This window comes from Lissotriton vulgaris, unplaced genomic scaffold, assembly GCF_964263255.1.
Source record: "Lissotriton vulgaris unplaced genomic scaffold, aLisVul1.2 SCAFFOLD_2115, whole genome shotgun sequence".
NCBI lineage: Eukaryota > Metazoa > Chordata > Amphibia > Caudata > Salamandridae > Lissotriton > Lissotriton vulgaris.
This window is the reverse complement of record NW_028247469.1, coordinates 200169-223063: the sequence shown is the minus strand read 5'-3', so window position 1 is coordinate 223063 and position 22895 is coordinate 200169. Positions and strand designations below refer to the sequence as shown.

The following is a 22895-nucleotide window of genomic DNA, read 5'->3' as shown; positions in this document are numbered from 1 at the left end:
AACATATAAGTATAACTTTGAATTTGTTATGTTTGTGTATTTTATGTTGTGTATATCAAGCATAAATACAGTTTTCCTAACTATAACTTATCTTTAACCTTTGCTCCATATATATATATATATATATATATATATATATATATATATATATTGACTGGAGTGTGAGCCCTGATCAAGCAGCAAGCTAGTCGGTTAAGGCACAAGCAAACGCCAAATTAAAGTGTGCTCCCCCTCTGGTAGCTCAGAAAGAGTATACCACACTGGGACGTTAGAGGAATAAATGGGAATTTAATAAATAAAACAAGACCAGAATGACAACATTTCAATCAGTACAACTGGAGATATGGAGAGTAAGATCATGTACTAAGACCTCAACTTATGTTAACCTCCCCTACTCCCAGGAAATTCACACAAAAACACACCCTACAGTGATGTTATAGTTAGTTAGCAATGCAACAACAGCTAACATTAAAAAACTAAAAGACCACTGAAATATGTCACTTATAGTTTAGTGACCTAATTATAACGTCCTCATCATGCGCTGCTTAAGACATCAGTTATTCTTCAGGGGCTCAGAGGGCAGAGGTAAGACTTGTTGATAAAAAGATGTGGAGGATTGTTTCAAAGTCTCATTCTCAAGCAGCCCAATCAAATTATGTTTTTATCTTTCTAAATAAACACTTTGAATAATCTTCATTTTTCAGCTGCTCTATCCAAGACAGGACTGAAGTAATTTCAAACGGCAACAGTAAGCGTGCCCAATTTAGTTTTGAGACATTCCGCTTTATAAAGTACGCAAACCAGAAGCCTTGCACCATCTTCCTGCATTGCATCACCAGATTATGTCAACCTGACCAGTGCACACAGTTTCTTCAGGTATGGTATAGCAACTCTACTGGCCTTCCCTTATTAATGACTTTTAAGAAAATAATTGATATAAGGGTGGATTTATATACTTTAACGATTAATTTGAGTTACATTTGAATTGCAACTTGCCATTCAGAAACATTTGCAAATGTATATTGAGCCATCACTGTTTGTGACCTCGAATTAGTGTTAGAAAAATCAAGAAAATAATAGAAAAATAGAATACTAGCATTAAGAACCCTGAATTGTGGTAGTTAGGGATATTCTTTGACATGCATAAGGCCAGTTATACAAGCTGTCTTGAGTCAGCAAAAAATTGCATTACTTTTCCCTTTCTGATATCTACTTCAGATCGACAGAACAGAATAAAGTATTCTACTCTGTTAGCAGTGGTCATCAGAGGTGCTTTAAAAATAAATTAATTGAATGCTGACCTGCCTTTGATGACCTTGTGAGAAAGTCGTCAATTTTGTCTTGGTCACCCCCATTTTACGACAAACACTGGTCATTACTGACTCTGAATGTGATCTTGGCTCTGCTAACCAGCCCAGATCTCTGTTTAAAAGGTATTTGGTAATTTGTGTAAATACAGTTGGTTCAGACAACCTACCTGTAAGCCCCTAGTATATATTGCCATGGAGATTTAAAGACCCCAATGGAATTAATGCACTTAAGGGTGACTGTTGTAGAGCCTACTGTCATTTTTTAAAGACAGCCCTGTTGTACAGCCTTGTTTTAAAATAAAACTGTAACCAAACTCAACTTTTGAATTAAATGTGCTTCCATAGTCTAAATCTGCTTTTTTATTACATGTAAGTCCCCCTAATGTCTTCCCTAGGTGTCCCAAGGGCAGGGTGCCTTGTAATTCAAAGCAGCGACATTATGAAATATGTTTTATATGTGAGGGAAAAACAGCCAAAGTTGTTTTTCCCCATTGTAATGCTACTAGCTCCATAGGCGAACATGGGAATGCTTTATTACAACTTTAATAAGGGCAACGTTTGGACAGGAGTGAGCTAACAGCATAATTCAAAGTGTCAGGATAATAGTTACAATCAATCAAACAACTTGCCAAGGTCAGATGTATCATAACTATTGCAGGAAAGTACTTTTAGAACCTGCTTTCCTTAAGGTACCTAAGGCAGCCCTGTGGCAGCCTATTCTGACTGGTAAGACTTTGACAGCCTGTGTGAAGCTGCTCCTTGATTAGGTGTGAAGAGGCCTGGGGCTGTAGAGCAATAGAGACATCTAGAGGGAGGAGATCTGCTGTCGGCAGATGCCAAGAAAGGAAGGGGGCTGGGTAGCCAAACTAGTCTTCAAAGAGAGAAGTATATCTTGCACAAGACCCAGGCCCATCCCCACTTCCTGCATCCCAAGATGTGATACACTTTAATTAGATTAGGAAAGGAACTGGAAGGGGAGTGTAGAGAAAGGTTAGCCACACCTGTAGGTTGGGAAAGCCAGACCAGAACTTCAAAAATACATTTTCTCCATTTTGATTTTTATAGAGATTCTGGGACACAAATATGCCACACTTCCCAGTAAGTGGTCATTACAGAGGGTGGCAACTTGAACCCCATTGCCCCCCCCCTCGTCCCAAATCAGAATCTGGAATAAATATGGGAGAGCTGCCCTGCACCTCAGATCCCTGCTTAGAAACATCATAAGAAGGACTGCCCAGCTGAACCCTTGCACTGCAAAAGAGAGGACTGCACTCATAAGGATTGTACCTGCTGCACTATCAAGGCCCCATGAAGAAAGGACTTTGCCTTGTGTCAAAGATCAAGAAGTGAACTCCTGGATCAGCAACAGGCAGAAAAGTGCTGGAAGAATTCACCTGCATCCTCTTCAACAAGGACAAGCCCAGTTGACCAGCTTTACCTGGCTTTACTGGATATGACCAGGTGCTATATGGAATTGTAGTCCCCAAACCCCAAGAGGAAAATCAGAGCTTCTGGACCATTGGCTGGTGTTATGGACCCTTCAAGGCCCTCAGAGGACCTTTCAGAAGAAGTTCTGATATTGATGGTTACTGACTCTAAATGTGCCCTGTGCTCTGCTAAACAGGCCCAAGGCCAGTGCCCATTTAAAAGGTATCTAGTAATTGGTGTAGTTACAATTGGTTAAGACAACCTACCTGTAAGTCCCTATTATATGGTTGGGCATGTAGGTTTAGAGACTTGAGTGGATTTAATGCACATAAGTGTGCACTGCTGTGATGTCTGCTGTCATTTTAAAGCCAGCGCTTCAGTGCAGGCTGGTGGTAAAATAAAACTGTGTCCAAATTTGACTTTGGAACTTCAAAATTCAAAACCTACATTCTTATTACATGTACATCACCTTTAAGGACTGCCCTAGGTGCCCAGGGGCTAGGTAGCTTGTAATTAAAATAATGAAGTCAAACTTTTGGCAGGAGTGAGATAGCAACCTAATCCAAAGTATCAAAATAATAGTGACAATCAATCAAACAACTTGCCATGGTCCGATTTATTATAACTATTGTAGGAAAGTACTTTTGACCAGACTTTGACGGCCTTTGGATGGGCCATCACTGGCAGGATGGGAGGGTGGAGCTGGGCACAGCCCTACTTACACTTCAATAGGCTGCGTTCTGCCTCCATACAAAGGGCTACATTCCCATTGCAGTTGGTCTGGAGCCAGGCCACAGGAGGCAGAACACAGGGGGCAGAAGCCTATGCACATACAAAGGGAAACCTCTGGAAGCTTCTCCCACTTCAGAGGTGTATCTGGTAGAAATATTGGACCTCAGACACCAACTCTTCAGTACACTTCTGGACCTGTGGATACTCTGCCCGGAAGGACTGCCTTACTGCTGAAAGTACTGCCACTCTGCTGGACTGCTGCTCTGAAGGATTGTTGCCCTGCAGTGCTTTCCTACTGCCCTCTTGCCTAGCTGCATCAGTTCAACCCAGGACCCCAGAGTGACTTCAAGGACTAGTTGTCTGGCTTCCTGACTAGATCCTCAGGCATGTGAGGCCCCAACAACCTTGGACCCAGCACCTGGATTGTGCCATCTGTGAGTTTTACCCTGCCAAATGGTGCCACCGCAATCATGGAAGTGGGCCTGGAGGTACTCTGTCAGACCACCTGTGGATTCACCAGAACTGACGCATCACCTCTGCCGCAAGATTTCTTTCAGCGCAAGGACTCTGCATTGATCCAGTAGGCCGAATTGGAACTGTTGCAGTGCAAAACTTCCCCGATGCAGGCCGACGCATTGCATATCTCTTATCGACAGTGACGCAGATTCTCAAATCACATTGACTGCGCAACACACCCTTGACAAGGGACTTAGCATCACAAGCCGTGGATGAGATGCTCGCAGATGACACATAACCTCACATTGTAGCTTTGCATCAACTCGGAAACGACTCATTGCCTCATCTGCGCAATTCATCCTACTTTGGTGACCTGACAACGCTCCACAACCAGTATTTAAGGCACTCTTGTTGAGTGGGCCTAACTGGATCCCCGCAACTGGCCCATGTTACATCGTGGTCTGCCTTAACTTGTGGCTTTGTCCCAATCTAACGTGACCAGATATCCACAGTTGACGTTTTGTGCTTTTTGACGCTATTTTCTCTGAAATCTTTAAAATTGCATATATACGTTTTACTGATTGGATTTTTGTAGTTCTTGTCTTGTTTTATATCTTAAATATTTATTTTTTCTAAATCTGGTATGGAATCCTTTTCTGGAGTTCTTTCATTTTGTTACTGTTTGACGTGTTGTGCAAATACTTTGCACATTCCTTCTAAGTTAAGCCTGACTGCTTTGTGCCAAACTACCTGGCGGTTGAGCATATGAGGTTTGCTTCACCCTGACAAGGATTGTGGTTTCTGCTTGAGTAGGGGTTTACCCCCTCAACCAGTAGCCCGATTTCTTACAAACCCTGATGCTAAATATTAGTAAATCTGGGTCTAAATCTCTTGTTCCAGTCTACGAGGTACTTCATCCACTCTCTCATAGCAAGATACAGACTAATCAAATGCCATTCATGGCTTATTGTAAGGATGGCAGCATGAACATATTTGTCATAAAGGGATTAGAATTAGTATTAAAATGATCTAATCGCCTATGTTGTCTGCTGAATTCACTTACACCTCACAGTACCCATCAGTATGGCCGGGATGCCTGTCACCCCCTCCCAACACAATCCCCAAGGATGGGAAGACGGACGCAGTTCTGAACTTTTGGAAGGCGGGAGGGAGTTACCGTATTTATTAAAATATGAAACAAAATTAAAACATTAAAATAACAGTTTCATATTATGTACAATTTTCATTTATTACATTTCGATGAAGACATGTTCTTTGGCTAACCTTAACAAATCTCTAGTACAGAGGATTTCCTAGCCGAGTCTAACATCCTGCAAATGCATACTTTCTAAATTAAAATTGTACATCCTAACATTACGGGCCAACGGCAAGGTCGCAACCGGTGTCAGATCCCTACTACCAGAACTCTCCCTCTCACGGTGTGAGGGCGGGCGCGCAGAGGACTGTACCTCTGTGCCAACTCCAATTTCCCTTGTCTTGCGGGGGCCCCCTATTTTAACTCGACGCCATCTTAAGGGTCGTCCGAGGACTCGTGTGAGGTGTCTGTAAGAAGGTAGCGTGGACCCCCCTCCCACCCCACACTGTCTATCACATCCGCCGTCGCGGATATCCGGGCCCCGGGAAATTCGTAGGAGGGGCTTCTAGCCGCCTCCTCCCCTGGAAGGGGCCTATGACCGTTTTCCCTTAGGCGACCCATACTTAGTGGGTGCCGCCTCCCCGTGTGAGGGGCCAATGGCCGCCTCCCCCCGGGCGCTCCCATCCATAGTGGGTGGCGCCCCCCCTCTAGGGACCTTGAAATTACTGCTCACCGATCATGACCTTACCGCCCGACCAAAAAATAAATACGACATTTGTTTATCTACTAAGGGAGAAAATTACACTGTATATTGCAATATTTGTCTCTACTACTAGACATTCATCACATCAATAAACTTAGACCGTTATCATCTGCTAAACCAAGGTAAGAAAATGTTATCAAACAAAATCACTTTATTGCAGAACTAATATTGTCATGGTATCAACTGCTACACAAGGGAAAAAGATGTTATCAAAGCAAATCACTTTATTGCAGTACTAACGTTGCCATAAGGGGCTGGTGGGTGGGTCAAAATTGCTCCTTGTTCCGTCGAGGGCTCACGTGCAACGAGTGGGTGCAGCTTCCAAGCACAGGAACAAGAGGATGCTTCTTCGGATTCCTGCTCTCTTTATTCCTCTTCGGGAGGGCGTGTACCCTCCTCCGGTACGCCTCCTGGGCGTGGCCGATGATGTAGGTGTCTAGGACAACCCCTCTTGGGCGGGAAAAGGCGCGCCCCGGCTACGCCACTTTGGGCATACCAGCCGTGACACGCCCCCGCCCAAAATGGTTTCCAGGGGGGATCCGGGCCCCCTACCATACGTTCAGGGGGACCGAGTGGTCGCCCCTTTCCATATGGCCGGGATGCCTGTCACCCCCTCCCAACACAATCCCCAAGGATGGGAAGACGGACGCAGTTCTGAACTTTTGGAAGGCGAGAGGGAGTTACCCTCCCGGCCGTATTTATTAAAATATGAAACAAAATTAAAACATTAAAATAACAGTTTCATATCATGTACAATTTTCATTTATTACATTTCGATGAAGACATGTTCTTTGGCTAACCTTAACAAATCTCTAGTACACAGGATTTCCTAGCCGAGTCTAACATCCTGCAAATGCATACTTTCTAAATTAAAATTGTACATCCTAACATTACGGGCCAACGGCAAGGTCGCAACCGGTGTCAGATCCCTACTACCAGAACTCTCCCCCTCACGGTGTGAGGGCGGGCGCGCAGAGGACTGTACCTCTGTGCCAACTCCAATTTCCCTTGTCTTGCGGGGGCCCCCTATTTTAACTCGACGCCATCTTAAGGGTCGTCCGAGGACTCGTGTGAGGTGTCTGTAAGAAGGTAGCGTGGACCCCCCTCCCACCCCACACTGTCTATCACATCCGCCGTCGCGGATATCCGGGCCCCGGGAAATTCGTAGGAGGGGCATCTAGCCGCCTCCTCCCCTGGAAGGGGCCTATGACCGTCTTCCTTTAGGCGACCCATACTTAGTGGGTGCCGCCTCCCCGTGTGAGGGGCCAATGGCCGCCTCCCCCCGGGCGCTCCCATCCATAGTGGGTGGCGCCCCCCCTCTAGGGACCTTGAAATTACTGCTCACCCATCATGACCTTACCGCCACAGGCCGGATAGTTGACGGGCTATCCGGCCCCCCACAAACTCCTACTAAAGGTCATGCTTTTTCAAACCCTTTAGCCATGCTACGAAGTCTCCTATGAGTAAGACATTCCCCTCCCGGGACAAATGGACCCCATCATTGAGATACATGTGATCCCCCCGAATACATCCGTGCGGAATACAGTGCAACTGCGCCGAGCGAAGCAACCTGCCGAGTTTGTTATTGACCTTTTTAAGTGAATGGTTCAATGCTGACACAGAGAGGCCCCCCCGCCACACCTTCCTCGGAATCATGTGGGACCATGCTATCGTGCACCCCGGGATCCTTCTCGCCAGCCAGCTAACAGTAGATAAAACTCGCTCGAGTAATACTCGCCTACCGAGTGTCACCAAGTCATTGCCCCCCAGGTGTACTATGATTACAGATGGCGGTGACCTCTGCCGCCCTAGGAGACCCTCAACAAAAGATTCGAACTGGTCAATACAGAGCCCGCCCCTTCCGTGGAAGGTCACCCTGTACCCGTATTCCCCATCTGCGTGAGTCACGTCACCTGCTTTGAATACGTCCCCGGCCCGTCTCACGTATGAGTGGCCCACGACCCACACCACTCTTTCCTCAGCCGGTGATCTCTCACCGCTGATCCCCAGGTGCCGAGTCGACTGCCCAGTCCGCCCCGCATAGCCTGCTCGCGAAACTGTAAACCAAACAGAAGACAAGAAGCGTGAGTGCATGAAAATGACTTCACAACATGTGCAACCGCACATACCTTTTATAACAGTTCGAGGACCATCGTCCCAGTTGTTTCACCTTCTCAACACTCTGACCCCTGGCTGTAGCCTCTGTAGCAGCCCCTATCCTAAAGGAATGGGTCCCGAAATCGCCCGGGTCCAAGCCCGCTGCTGCGATTGCCATTGTTAGCACCCTCTGAAACTGAAACCTTGTCAGTGGGGTGGCGTCGATGTGTCTCAGCAAGCTTCCCCCCCATGTATCCCCCCTTCGTGCCAAATATTCCTCAACGCACTTTACCGGGCACACGGGGGACCCTCACATGCACTGGACAACAATACTGTCTCCCAGAGCACTCTGGTCGGTCTTGGACCTGGTTATTGTGACCATCATTGAATCACCCTTAATCAGAATGCAGTCCCGACACAGACCTCCTTCCACATCATTCTTATTTCTTGCAACCAGCTCGCTCACCCGCATAGCCCCATGGAACGCTAATGCGAAAGCGGCCCGGAACAGCACTGCCTCGAATTGGGAGGAGCATGTCGTGGGGAGTATCGATATCAGGAGGGGCAACCTTTCTAACCCAATCGGGCGCCTCTCGTCTACTCTACGACCCTCCAGGCGTTGCCAACCACCAAGGGCTTTCTTCACCAAAAAGGACGATGTCGGGTCCTTGATGCCATGTGCCTGCGCCATGAATGAAATGGCGGCCCGGTGTCTATTGGCCGTTGCCACTGATCGGCCTGCACTGTGCAGTGCTACTAGAAACTTCAGGACATAATCCTCCCGACCCCAATTGTCCCCCCCTGCCGGACCCAAAAACGTACAATAGGAACGAAACGCTCCTTCGTATGCCTTCCTTGTCCTGGGGGCTAAGCTTGCTGCCACGTGGTCTTGTAATCCGGGGCACCGAGTAGCCAGAGTGCTTCCGGAAATGGTGCCGCCGCTAGGTCTGCGGAAGGTAGATAACCCCTGAAAGCCTGCATGTGTGAACGAGAGAGTGCATCAGCCGCCTGGTTCAGTACACCTGGCACATGCTTCGCCCTGAATTGTACCTTCAGTCTCATGCAAAGTAGTACAATTTCCTTCAGTAATCTCAATATCCACTTGCAGCGTGCTGCCTGATTATTTATACATTCAACGACAGTCATATTGTCGGACCAAAACACCACAGAGCGATCTCGGAACTCATCCGGCCATGCCTTCAGAGCCACAAAAATGGGGAACAACTCGAGAAACCCAATGTTACCTGTGAGACCACTGGTGTGCCACCACGTCGGCCATGTTTGCGCCGACCATCGATTACCAAAGATGGCGCCAAATCCCACGCTCCCAGCCGAGTCGGTCCACAAACCCAGCTCGTCCGAGGACGCTGGTGGCTTGTTCCACACCACTCGACCGTTGAAATCCGCCAGAAATGCCAACCATATGCGCATGTCCTGGCGAACCTCTGCAGACAGTCTCGTGCGGTGGTGTCCCTCCTTGAGACCAACCATGGCTTGTGCAATAGAGCGGGAAAAGGGGCGGGCCATTGGTATCACTTTTAGGGCAAAGTTAAGCTGGCCTACTGCTTGTTGTAACTGATGGAGGGTAACTTTCTCTTTGCTAATGCACAGTTCTAGGGAAGCCCTGAACTTCGTTACTTTCTCCACTGGCAAACGGAAACATCCTTCCACAGAATCGAGCTCAATTCCGAGAAACTCGAGTGAAGTAGATGGTCCAACCATCTTACCCGGTGCCAATGTCACCCCGAACCCCTTCATGAGAGTGCAAAATTCCTGTAACGCCTGCGCACATTTTGTGTCGCCGGCTGGCCCCAAAAACAAAAAATCATCTAGGTAATGCATAACCTGGGTATGGCCAGTGGCTTTGGTGAACGCCCATTCCAGAAAACAACTGAATTTCTCAAAATAAGCACAAGAGATGGAGCAAACCATTGGCATACATCTATCCATGTAGTACTGGCCCTGGAAAACAAAGCCTAACAGACGCTGATCCCGTGGGTGTACCGGGAGCAACCGGAACGCTGACTCGATATCTGACTTCGCCATCAGCGCTCCGGGCCCCAGGCGATTCAACATGGTGACGGCATCATCGAAGGATGCGTACCGCACCGAGCAAACTCCCGGGTCAATCGCATCGTTCACTGAAAGACCCCTCGGAGCTGGCAAGTTATGGATCAGCCTAAATTCCCCCGGGTCCTTCTTGGGAACTACTCCCAACGGGGAACAGATGAAATTAGTTACTGGCGGTTGTCTATATGGGCCAACTACCCGGCCAAGGGCAACCTCCTTTGCAATCTTCCTCTCAACCACCGCTGGATTATGCTGAACCGACAGTTGGTTTCTACAAAGTGGTTCCCCTCGAAAATCCCCCGCCGGGATGTGGAAACCATATAAGAAGCCGTTCCTCAACACCCCAGCGGAGACATGATCAGGGTATTCGTTTAGCCAGGGGATCATTGCCATGATATCTACAGGGGTAGGTAGCGGTACCCAATGGTCCCGCTCAGACCTGTTTGGCCCCTCCTCTACCCCCTGTATCACCATTCTTTGCTCGGCACGAACTCTCGGGGTGTGAAGAATTTCCGCAACCTGCACACACATGTCTGAACTTACATGTCCCTTGTGGCCTAGTGCAATTGCCCCTGTTAAAATTCCAACAGACCCCTTTCCTACCCCCATTCCCACTATTCCTTGGTTGGTGGTCGCCCGCGGCGCCTGCTCGAAAGGGCGCCGCAGGCTGATGGCGGGAAGGCCCCGACCCATTCCCGCCAAGCGAGGACGACTTCATCGCGCCCGGCAGGAGCTGCTTCTGCCAAGAGATCGAGTCGAGACAATCCCACGTCAGAGATGAATCGTACTCCTTGGCCTTACGAAACTTCATATCGTACCCCATCCATTCGTCACCCTCATATGTATCATAAAAATCCATTATTCGTGCCTGATAGCAGGACAATTCGGGCAAAACCTCGGGCTTACGTTCCCCAATAATTGCAGAAAACATCGCAAAGGCCCTGGCCCAATTCGAGATTGTCTCATCAACCCTGAATCCCGCCATTTTGGCTCGCCATACACTCGGGTGCCACAACTCCTTCTGTGTCTTAACATACTCCATCTCGCGATGGTCAGTCAGCAGGGAAAACATGTTCACATACTTATCAGCCCATATCAATTCTTTTGTGGCCAACGGTATATGTTGGACCACCTTCTCCCGCCTTGAGGGCAAAGACCCCTCCCTTGCCATCGGCAATGCTTGCTTACCCGGCTCCAGTGCTGTTCCCGCTGCTGTTTCGACACCAGCTGCCGGTCCTTCCGTGATCACCTGTGGGGGGACAAGAGGGAGATTCGCCTTCGCGGCATCTCGCGAATGCCGCAACTGCTGCATTAGTAACTTGGCCTCTTCGGCCGTGTCTCCCGGTGCCGTAGCACCCCCTGTCTTTCTGCCAAGCCATGCGGCCAACTGGGCGGCTAATTCCAGAGGCATGTCCTCCTCGCTGGCGGGCGTAACAACAACCGGGATCGGTTGACCCGCGTCTGGGATCGGTACCGGGGCCTCGACTGGAATGACCGGGCTTGCCGGGGGTAACTCGGGAACCGGGACCTCCCCCCCTGCCGCCCTATTCCTAACCCGCTTCCCCCTACCCTCGGGGACAACCTTCGGCAATGCCGGGCCTATTACCTTCTTCGGCCTACCCGGATTGTTCATCGCAGCCATCTACTTCTTCATGTTCGCCATATCTCTTACCAGCAGGCGAAGCATCTGGTCGGTTCCGGACTTCTTTCCTGCCTTCTTGCCAGGCATTATTATCGAGTGTCCGATCTACGTTGATCAACACGGTTCTGAACCCTGAGCCTCGAAGTCACTGAAAGAGAAACACAAGAATTACAAGTTCTCAAAATTGCTCCTTGTTCCATCGAGGGCTCACGTGCAACGAGTGGGTGCAGCTTCCAAGCACAGGAACAAGAGGATGCTTCTTCGGATTCCTGCTCTCTTTATTCCTCTTCGGGAGGGCGTGTACCCTCCTCCGGTACGCCTCCTGGGCGTGGCCGACGATGTAGGTGTCTAGTACAACCCCTCTTGGGCGGGAAAAGGCGCGCCCCGGCTACGCCACTTCTGGCATACCAGCCGTGACACGCCCCCCGCCCAAAATGGTTTCCCGGGGGGATCCGGGCCCCCTACCATACGTTCGGGGGGACCGAGTGGTCGCCCCTTTCCAAATTATTCCTTTTTTTTGGCACTCATTTGTCATGATATGCATATTTTCCGTGAGTGAGATGTTGATTCAGAAACAATGCTGTTGTAAATTTTTATATAGAAAAGTTCTGAACATTTTTAAACAGTTTTATGCCCTCGAAACCTAGGCAAACGTGTGCAGGGAAAAATGTTTTGTTAGCATGAAAAGCATGATTGTTGCATAATTAAGACATGAATTAGGCACTAGAGACACAAGTAATTAATGTCTTCATAACAAGTAATAATGATTATTGAACCCAGTTATACTATTGTTGTTCCCTCTATTCTCTGTTTGTTTTTAAATTTGATGTTCTTCACTCATTTGCAATGATGTGAATATTTACTGTGTGTAGGATGTAGTTTTCTGAAATAATGCTGTGGTAACTTTTTATATAGAAATATTCTGAACATTGACAAACAGTTTTATGCCTCTAAAACCTAGGCAAACTTCTGAAGGGAAAAATGTTTTGGTAGCATGAAAGGCATGTTTATTAAATAAAAAGAGACATGAATTGGACACTGGAGACACAAGCCATTTATATCTTCATTTACTAGAACAAGTAATCAGAATTATTGAACCCAGTTCCTCTAACCTCTATCCTCTGTTTTAATGTTAGAAAAATTGCATGTTCCTAACTTCATAATATGTGTACATACGTTTGTGCTAACCTTCACTCTTTAACTCTCCATTGGGCAATTTGCACATCAGGAAGACCTCTGCCCTTCCATACGCAATGCAAAACATTGCAAATATTTGAACTAATTTGTCACAATATACTCTTTCTCTACATTGAACGTTTTGTTTATGATGAATTCAAGTACCTAGATGAATTCACAGTGCCCAATGTACCCCTCTCACCCCTTGCTCCTACCACCCTATCTCTATCAGCCTTAATGTGTAACCCTGCCCCTTTTACATCTACCCAAACATCTCATCTTCCCCTTTCTCCCTTCACCCAGCCTCTGCTTCTGCACCTTCCCTTTATGTCTAGCCTGACCTAACTTTACCCCATCCACCTTCCCATGCCTCTCATACCTAACCTAAATCTAAAACACCTAGGGGCAGATTTACAAGAAGGTGCCGCAGCGTGGCACTGTAAGCCCTTTGGCAGCGCCATGCTACGGCATTTTCAGAGCACAGGAATGCAACATATTTACTATATGTCTCTTATATTGAAGCTGCACCACCTTCCAGATATACACAGTCAGATCATTTCATATTGAGTCCATATCGAAGAGATGAATGTGATTCTTCTTCTTTTCTCTTAGATTTTATCTAAGATACAAAAAACTCAGAAAAATAAAAAGAGATGACAGTGATTATAAAAATGGACGAATTTATATCTTCGCCCATAAATTCAATAAAGTTAAACCAGCCGGGGAGGGCAAGAGATCTAGGGACAAATCTACGGACTCACTGTCAGTTAGGAGTAGCTCTGTCTCCTCTATAGAAAGTGGTACCTCTAGGGACGGGGGGGCAATATCAGCAACCTCCCCGGGAAGGTGACATTTTTTATTGGAAATGGAAAGGATCAAGGCAGCAAAATGGACAAAAAAGACATAAAACAAGGAGGGGAAGAAAGAAGTGGCAGGCAAAATGGAATAAGAAAAGAAACAACCCATGCAATGGATACTCGGTCCAAGAAAACATAGGAACCAACACACAGTATGATGTGGCACAGAATGCTTTGACGATTGTTAATTTATCTGACCGCTCTTTAATGAATGTGGAACTTGAAGTGGTACAGAGGAGTTTGAGTTTTTGTCCCTCACAGTGGGTTGATCCAGCAAAAATGATGGTGGATTTATTTAAGTTTGTACGATTGGTAAAATTAAAAGATCATTTTCATGACATTCCTTCCAATACCTTGTCTAGTGTACATTCATCACAAATGGTTACACACACGGTTTCAGATTTATTGAATCTTTAAATGCTTTTATCCATCCCTGAGGAGGATCCTTTTTCAATACAAGATATCAGAGAGGATCTGAACATTAGCGAAAACTTGGAGGTGACTAGTGGGCTCAAACCACGATCTAAATTTATACCTAACAACACACATAGAAATATAGATTTGTTTAAGGAAAGAGACACTAGGCTGTGGCTTAAGTATAAAGAAAAATAAAAGCACTTAGGAAAGAATCAGATTCATCTCTTCGATATGGACTCAATATGAAATGATCTAACTTTGTATATCTGGAAGATGGTGCAGCTTCCATATAAGAGACATATAAGATTGACCCTGTTGACAAGGGTGGTGTCCTTGGACAGAGGGCACCTTTGAAGTTGGCACACATAATCACTTAGATAATTACTGGTTTATTTTCTGAGGTTTTGTGCTGACTGTAGGCAAATTGGTCTACTGTCCAGTTTAAATTTACTATGATATGTCGCATTCCCGTGCTCTTCCCAGCACTGGCGCAGAAACAGCTCCATGGTGAAAGGATGCCTGCATCATGGGGAGATTGTTTTTGTGCAGGCCAGGGCACCTTCCTGCACAAAAACAATCACTACAGGCATTTTCATCTTTCAAATGTGTGCTGCAGAATGCAGCACGCATTGAAAGAGGAAAAAAAGCTAAGAGAAAGGAAAACAATTCTCCTTATTGCTACTTGCTACACCATCCCTAGGGTGGCTAAGCATACTGACGCATTTCCAGGTTTATGAATCCTTGTAAATCTGGAAATGAGTCTGGTTCCATGGGTGTTGCATGGGAACAACCCACAGTAACATCCATGGAACGCCCCTTTCACGCACATTGCTGCTTGTAAAGGGGCCGTATTTACAAGAAAATGAAAAGCCATGCAGGGTGGCTTTTCCTGTCCTTGTAAATATGGGGCAGTGTAATGCGCTGCCAGTGCATCACAAAATGTGACGTACTGGCAGCTCAAGGGGATTGTAAATCTGGCCCCTAGAACAGGTACTCTGCCTCCAACATCAGTCCTCCCCTGCCAACGTATTTTCTTGCTCCTCCTCCATACCAGACTTGCTATTGTATTTTATTCACCTAACCTATAATTCTGGCCTCCCTCCATGTTCTCTCCATGCCTACTCCACCAAGCATCCTCTACTTTATCCCCTCCCTCACCATCATACCTATTGTCACCACTTGTCACTTTACCCAATGTATCTCTGTGCCACTTATCTGACCTCTTTCTTCCTGTTCTACCTTTCCTCCCCTTTCAAAGCTATGGCAATTTTCCTCCATTCCAGTTTGTTACTGCTAGTTTCTACTACCTACTATGTCACTATAGACTATGTCTAAAAGCCCACAATATGCGACAACCATTGAAGCGGGCAAAATCGCCAGGTTAATCCGTAAAAGCAGAGGTGACGGAGTGCCTGGGCCGAATGGTATCCCGCGTCAATTTATGAACAGGATATGGATTTCTGGTCTGGAACACCCCAACATGTATTTAAGAAATGTATAGTGCAGTATACAGTGCCCTTATCATAGCAAGGCTCCATTCTTCATCCTATATACAAAAAAAGGCCCTATGTCAACTCCAGACAGTTACAGACAAATTGCATTAATGGACATTGAGGCAAAGTATTTTGCCTCCCTATTCTCGAATTACAAGACTAGGCAATGTTGAACAACCTGCTCTTCTTCAATCAAACTGTGTTAAGAACACAAGCGGGCACCATAGACAATCTGGTGGCCCTAAGGATGCTTGCCACCCAACAAATCGAGGAAAAGGAACAGCTGTGTTGTTGCTTTACTGATTATAGTAAAGCTTTTGACTGCGTTAACCGTCACTTACTATGGACCAAACTTACAGTTTGGAAAATCCCAGAACCTTTATTACAATGCATCATACTGCTTTATTCCAATACGTGGGCAAGAGTGAAAATAGGAGGACGTATGACAGTTTCAGATAAAATCAACACGGAACAAGGGGTCAAACAGGGGTGCGTTTTTGCACCAACCCTTTTTAATCTGTATATGCTTTATTTGGTTCCTGCATTAAATAAAATTAACAGTCATGCTCCCAAACTGGCAAATCAACACATCTCTTCTCTGCTGTATGCCAACGGCGTTGTCTTGGTCAGCCAGACGCCAGTGGGGCTTCAAAGATTGTTGGACGCCCTAGCCACACACAGTCAGGCAAATGATATTCAGATCAACTATGAAAAAACAAGCATAGTTATTTTTGATCAGAAAAAGAGAAAACAACACCACTGGCACCTTGCCAACAGTTGACTGACCATCGCAAACCAAAATAAATATTTGGGTGACTGGCTGGATAACAAAGGAGGTCATTAACTACACATGCACTCACTGAAACCAAAATTAGCCTTGTTGCAAGGTGCTTTTCGGACAATATTCAAGGGCACAAATGAGTTCTCCTATGAGGCACTGTTACAAATTGTCTCTGCTAAACTGGTGCCAACACTGTCATATGGCTCAGAGGCTTATCTGGGAAAACTGGGGTCTTTTTTTAACAGGACACAGAGTGCATTGTGCAGGCCTTTATTTCAACTGCCAGGTAACACCTCGCCAGCGTAAATTAGGTTGGAATTCACATTACAGGATCAAATGCTTGTACAAATGGCCAGCATAATAAAATACCAGCATTCTACAAGATCTGCTGTGCATGGATCATTAAAGCACCTCATCTGGCTCGAAGTTGCGGGATTTGACACACACAAAACAGTCAAATATCTGGGCGCAAGCCCTAGACTTGGCGCTGGTTAAGACTCAATCAAGGGAGTTACGCCACTTGAAATTTCCTTATTTACAGTTTAAAACACTCCTAAATAGAAATGTCAAAATGATATCATGGAAATCGGATCAAAGTGCATTTGCTAAAAGAAAAATGCCTACTTGGACCTCGGTAGCTACGACAGAAAAGGCCAGCAAAGATACATTAACGGACCATTCTCCATCTATCATAAAAATAAATGTCTGCAAATATGGATGGGATCGTTTGCACCTATAGATCTGCTTCCACCATAGGCGGACAGATCAGAGTCAACAATTTGTTGGATGTGCAACCTATTTCAGGAGTCAATAACTAATTTGCTCTGTATATGTCCCATACTACTGGCTGAGCACACAAGATTTCTCAGGCTCATATGGATCAAGGAGTGGACACGTACATTACCATCTGCTGTTAGTTTTCTGCTGAACATGAGCAGCTGCAAGTAATCACAAAGCCAGTTAAAATTTTAGGATGTGTGGAGAGGCAAATAAAAATCTTGAATGGTACGCAAAGAATAAGGAAGGGAGTTCCAGGATGTGGCAGCCATAAAATCAAGAGACCTGCCACCATTCTTTGGAGGCGAACATGAGGTTTCCGGGCAAGGAGCTGGGATGCTGACCTCAGATGTCTTCCTGGAGTGTAAAACATGAAGCGCTTCCTTAAATAGGCAGGCCCAGATGCATGCAAGGCACAGAGTCCAACGACCAGGGCTTTGAACTTCACACTATTAATGAGAGGCAGCCAATGCAGTATGCGCAGGTGTTGTCTAATGCTGCTTTTAATTGGAATATTAAACAGAAGCCTAGCCATCGTGTTCTGGACCACCTGCAGTTTGTTAGGAATATAGTCCGGTAGGCCAATGTATAGAGCATTGGCATAGTCAATACGTGACAGTTTCAATGCCCTGGTCACCGTTTCCTTCACTGCCCTAGGAAGCAATGGAATACATTTCTTAAGGGACTTTATTATCCCAAAACATCCCCCAGCCAGCTTCTTAATTTGGGTAGAGGAGGATTAATTCTCATCGAACCAAACACCCAGGTTCTTAACTGGTTGACCAGAAGAAGATGGCAGTGGATATTCGGACAACCAGAGTGATTCTTTGAACCGGTGAGGAAAACCCCCATAAAGGAGGATTTCTGACTTATCTTTGTTGCATTTGAGCTTAGCCGCCGAGAGCCATTGGAAAACAGCTGTCAAGCTATTTTTTATACCTCCGGAGTAGAAAACTCTGATTTGCCACACGTAAACAGGAGTTGGGTGTTGTTGTTCTACGCCACCATCTTCGCTCCCAGCTTCTCCACCAGCTGTACCAGAAGAGTGACGTAGATGTTAAAAAGAAGGGGACTCAAAGAGGACCCTTGCAGCACTCCTGTGATCACCCATTGAGGCAAGGATGATAATGGAGGGAGCCAGATCTGTTACATATACCCCTCCATAAAGGATTTCAGAAAAATCCAAGACGAACCTGAGATACCTATATCCGCCAGATGAGCCTAAAGCAGCAAATGGGGAACAGTATCAAAAGCTGCTGAAAGGTCCATCAGTATAAAGGCAGCGCTTCCACCAGCATCCAGGCAGTCCCGAACGGCTTCAGAGACTTCAACCAGAGCAGACTCAGTGCTATAAGCAGCTCTAAACTCCGATTGAGCTGAATGGAGCAAGTAAGAGCTTTCAATAAAATCAGTGGGCTATTTATTGACAGCCTTCTCACAGATTTTGGTCACACTGGGGAAAAGGGAAATGGGGAGGTAGCTTCTCGGATCCCAAAGGTCCAACAAAGGTTTTTTTTTAAAAGCAGCAACATCTTTGCCTGTTTCCACACTGCTGAGACAAGCACCTCCTACAAGGAGAGATTAATAAGCATATTGACTTCTGGATTGACTGTTTATGCTACAGAGGCCAAAATCCTAGCTGCACAGGGATCAGCCGGAGAGCCTGATTTCATGGCCTTGAGAATTTTAAGTGAATAAGGTATGTCAATAGGTGAGAAAGCCATCAGCAAAGACGAAAGCGCAAGTGAGGCGACAGGGGGATCCATTCCCGCATTGGGCTGGCTCTGACCTGAAAACGTTGCCTGTATAGAGCGAATCTTGTTAATAGAAAAGTTGGAGAATTTCTCGCACCAGGTATCGGAGGCAGGGAGCTTGATTGCCTCTGCCTTCGGAGCCAAAAAGCTCTGAACAACAGAGAACATTTCCCTAGAGTTATTACTAGCTGACTCGATAAGGTCTGCATAGTAAAGGCCTTTAGCTTCACCTATGGCAGTGTAATACGTTTTCTTGGCATCCCTAAGCCTCGTCTTTGCTAATGGGCAGTAGTCCTTCCGCCAGCAGCGTTCCAGGTTTTTACATTGCTGCTTAAGTGCCTTTAGTTCAGAAGACAACCAGGGTTTGGAGGGCAACTCCCTGGCCCGCCTGTGATGCGAGGGTGGCGAAAGACTGTCCAACACCTGCATAATCCAGCCAGTAAAGCTAGCCAGAGTGCCTTCCAGATCAGAGGAAAAACTGGTCTTGACTCCGCCAAAGCCAGACTAAAAGCCAAAAGATCAATTTTAGTGGTGGCAGAGCTAATTCTGACCTGTGAATCCGAGCAAATGCCTTCGGAAGCCCAAGAAAAGTAAGATAAAAAGTGATCCGACCAAGGAGCCGGGAGCGGGTCCTCAATTGTAATGGGAAAATTGGAGCAAATTGGATCGAGGATGTGGCCGTCACAGTGGCTAACCCACTGAGTAAGCTGAGCTAGGCTCAAGGAATCCAAGAATTTCCGGGTTACCCCATAATTGGTCTGATCCAGATGGATATTCAGGTCCGCGAGGAAGGAGCCTGCATGCCCAGGAGGCCTATAGACCAGCCCCCCCCCGGCATGGAATGAGATGAAATACCAATACTGAAGTCGAGAAATTCACCCTCACCCAACAAAACGGTCTCACCACGATTAAAACCCACTTATCCCTGTGAACAACAGCTACACCGCCCCCTCTGCCATTTTGGTGAACAGTGCAAGAGATCTTGAAACCTTCTGGGATATACATCTGCACTATCGGGTTGGAGGATTCGTTCAACAAGCCTGGCACTGGCCACCTCCGGGACGCTGACGGGCTCAGACGGGCTTGCCTTAGGCGCATCTGCGCAGCATGCATTTTTATGTGTCAGCAGCTACAACAACTGGAGACCGCACTGTCAAAAATGGTGTCTCTCAGTGTCCAGTTGAGCAAAAGAAAAATCGCACCCTCGCAGTGCACAGGATCAAATTCATACACTGAGTACCAGTATTTCTATTTTTTTTTAAATGAGTATTGATGATGAATTATGTATTACTTGTTAAATTATGGTGACCTTTTAAAAATTGTATTACCAAACCATCATGCTAAGGTTGTTTGTAATTTTAGGCACTTTGATAGACTTTACTGTCTAAATAAAGTATGTTTTTACTCGACTTGACTACTACCTTTGTTCTACTGTAATTTGAGTCTTGTGCTCAATGTGTTGATCCTCTGTAAAGGGCACTAATGCCTTTCTAAAGATTGCACTATAGAAAAATATAAAATAAAGGACTTAAAACAAATAAATAATATTATATAGGTGTGTGGCACCTTCAAAAAATGAAATACCAAAGTCACCAGATTGTGCATCTAAAAGTTACAAAGTAAATTATTAGTCTTATTTAGGCTTTGCTGTGTGGCCTGACATCCTGCCAGGGGGGCAGAAGTTACAATAGCCGCAACCCATTAGAGGGTTGCCACCATATTCAGAAAACCCGGTCTGCAATTCGAGTGGCTCTCTGTTCTGATGGGAGTCACCATCATAGCAGCTTCCTTCATAGCCGTTTAGTTTTCAGACCATGGGGCCATATTTAAAGGAGTTTGTGTTTTCTGAACAACAAGTAAATAACCCTGATACGAATATAACTTTTCCCTTACTCCATTCCCGCCATGCCAGACATGGCGGATAAGGGCAGGGAAAATCATTGACAGTGGTTCAGCCCTCAATAATGTGAGATGTTTGTCACTGTGACTCAGTGGTCCTTTAACAGATGTGCCAATGGGTCAAGGGTTACTGTCAGTAGAACCACTGGAGGCTTCATCAACAGTAAACTAGCAGTTGCCCTGACTATAAATAGAATAAGGTCAATAAGGTCAATCATTTTTGCACTATCTCTCAGTTCTGTTTTTTTCCACCAGCTTCAATTGTCAAATTCCGAGATACACATGATGGTACCATAAGTTGATTTCCTAGAACATTAATCACAAAAGAGTACCAGAGGGTCAAGAGTGAGACAGGCTAATTATCGAAGACAGAGAAGGTGTAACACTCCCACTAGCCATGTGACTGAGAGAGGAGTGATGTAAAACATGCCAGATCAAGATCAGTGTCTGGTCTCTGGCTCCCATCAGTCACCACTCGGAACCGCCCTTCATCATTTGGGGCTCCGAGGACCAACACTATACTAGATCTTGGTTCTCTAGCAGAAAGGGATTAACCTTCCTGTTAGTTAGTAAGTGTTGGTGTTATGGTCAAGACCATAGGTGTTGGTAAAGTAACTGACAGGGTTAAAAAGAGGGTGGTGTGCAGTGCAAAGAAAAACCAGGAAGAGTATAAGGGGGTAAGTAAAATTGGTTTTAAGGAGCAAAAAAATAATTTAATAGGGTATAGCTCCTAGCACCAATATTAAAAAATAGCCAAGACAGGGTAAATCTATGACCTGTCTAGTGGTGTGACGTGGTCGACATGTTTCAGCAAAAACCGGCCAGTAGCCTTGCTTTCTTCAGGACCTTAAATGTACAGCTACTGCAAACAAAGAAACCAAATGTGACAAAAGTATTACAAATAAGTGAAATATAGTGTAGGAACGACACAGAAAAGTCACCTGAACCTCCAGGTGTGTCTGTTCCAGATCTTCTCACATAATCAGCAGTGGGCTGAAATAAAAAGGCATGGCATGAGCTAATCCTTCCAAACCTGTCCGAAAAAAGCCTGTTTGTTACACCTGTTGCAATCATCAACATGGGTGTAGTTCATGTCTCGGGATCTGAACAAACACACTGACCAGACTAGTGCAGAACAATAATCGTGGAAATTGAACCATTTCAAGTTTCACAGGATGCTTCTTACCTGATTAGTAAGAAGTGTACACCTCACCCCGCCTGGCTACGGCTCAGGACTGGTGAAGCACCGCTCTAAAAAGGTGAATAAATTCAAAAACAAGAATCATCCACCATGTAGTGCCTGGACTCAATCAATGAGAGCTTTGTCATATATAGATGCTAGCAATTAATGTAAAGCAGTGAAAGATGTCATATCCGTTTACAAACTTGGGATTTATCATGTTGTTAACCTGTTATTACATCCTTCCTTCAGTTGCAGAATCTAGTGCCCAATGAGCTGTGCAATCTAGTAGGACCATCTAATGTCGTACACCAGATAGGTAAGATTAAGTGCCCCGTGGTCGAAGGACCACCATACAGCAGAACACCAATACCCGTTTTAAAACGGACCGCATGCCGAAATAGCGTATTACCGCTCGGTAGAATTAACAGATACTGCAGCGCGCACTCACCTATCCGTCGGTACTTCCTAGCGGCATCTGTGCCGTCTGGGGAGGTACCGGAGGTCTGTTTCTGTTTTGATTATATCTCGCTTGCCCTCATTGGTCACAGACACTCACGTGACGCGCCATTCTGTACGTCATGCGTCCGTGATATTACAGAGTCACTGATTGGATCAGCGGACGGGCCGACTATCCAATGGCGTGCTCGATCAATTGTAAACAGTAGACTTTATCAGTCGGGTGAGCCTTCGGTAATAAAGGTTTATTATTATATATTTACGGCTGAAAGCCGGGGTGGTGCAGCCGCGCATGCAGCGTTGTGGTCATGTTCTTATAAATTCATGATGTAAGAAACTAGCCAAACTAGCGGAATGTGTATTATCGCTAAGGCAGCGGCAACAAGGATTGTAACGACCATATCGAGAGTCATATGGTCATGGTCATTACTTCGTCATGCGGTAAAAGACAAGGAAGGCCTAAAGTATGGTGTTGGCATCGATGTATATAGCACAGATTCATAGAGGT

The 22895-nt window shown here is 45.9% G+C and overlaps 1 protein-coding gene across 1 annotated transcript in view; it reads left to right on the top strand.

Moving 5' to 3' along the window:
* LOC147665171 (zona pellucida-like domain-containing protein 1) overlaps positions 1-22895 on the top strand; it is a 334299-nt gene that overhangs the window by 175269 nt on the left and 136135 nt on the right. Inside the window, exon 4 of the mRNA XM_086949702.1 lies at positions 705-876. Within this exon, the coding sequence (XP_086805828.1) occupies positions 705-876 (172 nt within the window). The remainder of the gene's footprint in view (positions 1-704; positions 877-22895) is intronic.